General features: G+C 35.0%; 1 protein-coding gene across 1 annotated transcript; it reads right to left on the reverse strand.

Annotated features, from left to right (window-relative positions):
* Positions 1–491: 491 nt before the first annotated feature.
* On the reverse strand, positions 492–2,171 carry LOC145105567 (uncharacterized). The gene has a single exon (XM_079042652.1). The coding sequence runs from the start codon at positions 2,169–2,171 to the stop codon at positions 492–494; it is 1,680 nt and encodes a 559-aa protein (XP_078898778.1).
* Positions 2,172–5,243: the final 3,072 nt, after the last annotated feature.

Genomic DNA, 5,243 nt, shown 5'->3' on the forward strand with positions numbered 1-5,243 from the left:
TCAAAATCGAATTTCTGTGTAAAAAGAGTGTTTTTTTGTGCCATTTACCCAAAAATATTAGTTACAAAAACATACATTTATACCAAATGATTTTTGTCTGATTGTATTAAAATAATTATACTGTTTTATGAAAATCTAATGTAAAAACTATTATTTCAAATTTAATGACAACTATATAATTAATATTACCAATCATTTGATTGTATTATTATTTTTCCGCAATTATTTATTATTATTAAATTGTTGTAGTTCATTCTTTCATTCATATATACCAGCCAAAGTCAAACCCTCACATGGTGACATGCTTTGTAATTTTATGATTCATAGCTCGACTCTCATCTTACATACCCACGTCACAACCACCAAATAAATACGAAAATTTAAATATGGTAACATATAAAACGAAACCACAAATGTATTTATAAATAATAAGACTTGTATATATCACCAAAAGAATTTAAATAAAATAACCACGTAGATACCCGTGCCCATTAACTCTCACCTGGGCCTGAATCCGGGCCTGGCCCAAGTTTGGACATTCTCTCAAGTTGTAATCTGGCTCTGAAACTTTCAATGAAGTTATCAGCTTTAGTGTCCACGTCGGGGCTCGGACAGAAAAGCGGCGGCGCCACCGTTGCATCTACGACGGATGATGGCGACTGAGCTTCATCTCCGATAGGAGACACACTTCTGGAGCTCACTCCGCTCTGCAAATTAACAAAATCACCTTGCACTGCGAACTCCCAATCCGGCACCTTGAAGGGCGGTAGCGGCGGTGGTGGTGGAGGAACTTGCTTCATCGGCGAGTCTCCTCCGCTTGAGCTGTCTTCTATACTGTTGAACTTTCCAAGCATCGATGGCACACCAGGATTATCGGTAAGGAATGGAGCTGATTGTGATCTGGTGGGTCGTCGTGTAAGGGATGCAGTACTCGTCGGAGGTGGCGGTGGAGGCGGAGACGTATGTGGTACAGGAGGAGGTAGTGCGGCTGATGTAATAATCTTTTGCTTTTCTTTTTTAGTTGGAAACAGTTTATGGAGAACCGATGGAGGATGTGGTGGTGGAGGAGGCGTCGGAGACGTTGGTGGTAGCTGAAATCTTGTCGCGGGTGGTCGAGAATGGTGTAAAAGACTCTGTAAATCGTCGAAACTCCGTTCCTTCTGACGCTTCTTTTTCTTCTTATGGTAAAACGACGTAAAGAATTCTTTTGTTGCATTGCCACCATTCGTTTTCCGTTCAGTCAATTGCTTAACCGGTGGTGGCGATGAAGGCTCCGGCAACGGATCGATAACCGGCGACAATACTTTTCGGGGTTCAGAGCTTCTAGCTCTTCGCTTCGTCTTCATCTTCTTTTTCACAGTATCAATTGGCGGCTGCGCCGGAAGAGATGGCGGAGGCATTGGTTGTGGTGGTGGTATGTATAATCTTTCTTCCGCTACCGCCGGTTTCTGTGCCGGAGTATATAAACTATCTTGAGAAACACCACCAAACGCATTGACATCAACTACGCCCTGATTTCCAGAATCCTGTTCTCGCCGGCTCCGTTGCCGGAGGTAGTTCCGGTTTGACTCCAAAACCTTGTAATAATTCAAATGTGTATCATCTGAAAACCGCCATGGATCGACGGCGCCATGATCCCACGGCGGCGATAGTTCCCGTAAATCTGGGTAAGAGATGCTAGTCTTTTGCCTCCGTAACCCAGTAGTAGAACTCATGGATTGATCTGGGAAATCATACCATTGATGTGGGGTTGAGCTTGAGGGAGACGTGATCATCGGAGCTCCGGTTGATAATTCCGACAAACTCCGATCATAACTTACTTTCTCATCATTATTAACATTTCTACTAAGAAACCCAAATGCCAAAGCGACTAAAACCAAGATTAAATTAATCGAATCCCAACTTCTCCTGACTAAATTTGGCTTAAAAACGTTTGATGAGAAATCAATAACATTTGGGATGACGAACACCATGGATAGAATTGCAAGTAAGAGCAAGACGATGATCAAGACGACGGAGTTAAAGAAGAGGGATGAGAGACGGCGGCGGTAGCGTTGAATACGGCCGACGTTGTTGGTAGTTTGTAACCAGAATGGAGATCGTGGCGTCTCCTCCTCCCCATCTTCCTCCATGAATTCCGGTGAAGAGAGAGAAGGTTTTGCTTTAAGCATTTGAGTTGGTAAAGAAAATGGAGTATATGTAAGCGTTTGGTAATCCTAATCTTTTTGCTTGTCGTTGATTTTATATATTGTAATAGTTATTGATGGATAAAATTTTAAATTGAAGTCTCCACAAAATAAGTATAATGTTCTTTAAATATAACCCAAAATGATAAGTATAATGTTTTTTAATAATTTAAATCACATAAAAAGGAATAATGTATTAATGTTATAACATTGAAAAAGAGCACAACATCGCATGTTTTGTAAAAGACAGCTTCATTCCGTCGCATTTTGCTATTTCCGCACGTCTTCATGCATGGAACACAACCAACCCTTTTTAGTTTTTAGGCATTCATATACTTTAAGGACATATGTGTTTGGTAGTACTTGGGATGTAATTATAAATTTTATTTAATTAGATTTTAAACTTTTTCTGTTTGATTTCATCTTACAACTCATAACAAAACAATGATTTTTATTGAATTTTAACAATATTTCTAAATTTAAGTTCATTTTGATTAGATTTAGATTTTTTTGTTTTGCATTTCTAAATGTTTATTAAAAAAGAAATTAAAAAAAGAATTTAAATATCCTCCTACTAATGTTAGGAAAACAACTGAATAAATAAAGTTTATCAAGTTTTAAGTTTTGCATGTTTTGGGAAAAATGATCAATTTTCGAAAAAAAAACTTTCCAAAATAATTTTATGCCACATTAAATAATATTTCTGTCAACAAAATAAATTATAGATCATCTTCCTCTCTAATAAATAAAAGTTTTTTTTGTCACTTGTCACACTCTCATTCAATTTGCCAAATATCATTTTGTGGTTATTTTGAATTAATTTTTTTTCCACATGTCATTTTATGAGTGTTTCTATTTTATTAAATTTCATATAATATTTTAATTTAATAATTGCAATAATCTTCCTCTCTAATAAATGAAATTTTTTTTTTGCCACTTGTCACACTCTCATTCAATTTGCCAAATGTCATTTTGTGGTTATTTTAAATTAATTTTTTTTCCACATGTAAGTTTATGAGGGTTTCTATTTTATTAAATTTCACACAATATTGTAATATAATAATTGCAATAAATGTAGTAATAAATTGATATTAATTTCACTAATAAACTTTAATTTCAAAATTTCAAAATTAAAGTTCATTAGTTTATTTTCTTTATTTAAATTATTTGCTTAAATTTAAAAGAAAAAAAAACATTTCCATTATAATAAATCATTATTTTTTTTATTTTCTTATAAATCAAAGTTCTAAAATATTTTGACCTTTATATTTAATTTTTTTACATTAACACATGTAATACATGAGTCTCACAACTAGTTCCATATTATAAAAAACCTATTCCGGAATTCAAAAACAAATCCAAAATGCGATGAACATTTTTGGAATTTTGAGAGAATGCTTTCATTTTACTAAAATCTAACAAAAAGTTAAAAACAACATAGAAAATAAGAAGTAGATACAATAAAATGACATAAATGTGACATTTTATTGAAAAGCAATGATATTAGACATTTTGAAATGACTATTTCGGAGTAGAAAGAAAATTTTAAAATCTTTTGGTGTGAATGAGAAAAAGATACACATTATATATTTTGAACAGTAAAAAATAACTCATTTTGGAGAAAGTGGTTATCCCAAATAGCCTATTGAAGGAAATTGTGATCGAATGATTTGTGGTTTTAGAGAATAGCCTCTCGAAGGAAAGTTAGGATCACGGTATATTGGTCCGTTCCGAATATAGGCCCGTGTTGGGAAGGTCGCTTACCGGTTAGAATTCTTAGTAGAACTCCAACATATTCACAATACCTTTCACGTTTCTCAACTGAGGAAGTGATTGGTGGATCGGACCGCTATTGTGCTACTCGAGGACATTCACGTAGACGAGAGGTTGAGTTATATAGAGCGACCGATCGCAATCCTCAAGCAAAAGACAAAGAAGCTTCGAAACAAGGAAGTGGTAGTAGTGAAGGCGCAATGATAACATCGAAAAGGGCCTGAATGGACGTGAGAACCGGAGGAAGAAATGCGCAAGATTATCAGAAATTGTTCTAAAAAGGTCGATTTCGGGTCGAAATCCAAATAATCCAAATAAGTGGGGGAGTTGTAACGCCCACTTCTCAGGTACGAATTCTTTGGATTAAAATCGTTTGTGTATAGAAGAGTTAGAGTTCTTGAGAAACTATGACATATATGGTGCCTGTCGTAGCTACCACATCACTTAAGTAGGGACGCAATCAAGTGTTAATTGCGGCACGGTGGTGGATGGACTCGAAACCCTAGATCTTTGGATTTGGGCCATATATATATATATATATATATATATATATATATATATATATATATATATATATATATATATATATATATATATATATATATATATATATCACTAACTCCTAATATTTCTCTCCATCAGTGTCCATACTCCCAGAAACGAAAACCCTAGCCCCTCCAAGCCTCTCAATTCTCCATTCCTTGAGTTCTTAGTGTTTTTAGAGCTTTAGGAGGAATATCCAACTCCCTTGGAGCTTGTGGTGGTGATTATTCAGTAGTAGCTCCTTCTGAACCATTGCAAGCCTTCAAGACTCAATCTTTATGCATGTTACTCTATAGATCTTGATATTTAAGTTTGTTTTGACCCTTTTTATAGATTATGGATGAAGTGTTGGTAAAATCCAAAATAAAGGTTGCAACTTTCTTTTCCGTTTAGGTCCTAGAAGTGTTTTGTGTCATGGATCTAGTATAAGAAGCCAAAAATTAGAAAGATTTGACTTTGGGTGAATAATTGACCAAAAGGGCAATTTGGTCATTTAGAGGAATTTCATGAATTGAGAAGATGTAACTTCATGAAATGAGTCAAGATAAGTCTAAGTCACTTTTATAATATGAGATAAATGAGTTCAAGAGAAAAAAAATGCAAGAGATGGTGCATTTAGGCCATAAAGGGTAAAATGGAAATTTTATGCTTTTTGGGACAAGTTTGTGGCTTAATAGATTAAGACTCATAAGTAGTCAGCCCAAAGTGACTTACTGGAGTTGTAGAACTCATCCCACCTTT

The sequence above is a fragment of the Lactuca virosa genome, chromosome 4 (genome assembly GCF_052849685.1).
Source record: "Lactuca virosa cultivar CGN04683 chromosome 4, Lactuca_virosa_CGN04683_v6, whole genome shotgun sequence".
NCBI classification, from domain to species: domain Eukaryota; kingdom Viridiplantae; phylum Streptophyta; class Magnoliopsida; order Asterales; family Asteraceae; genus Lactuca; species Lactuca virosa.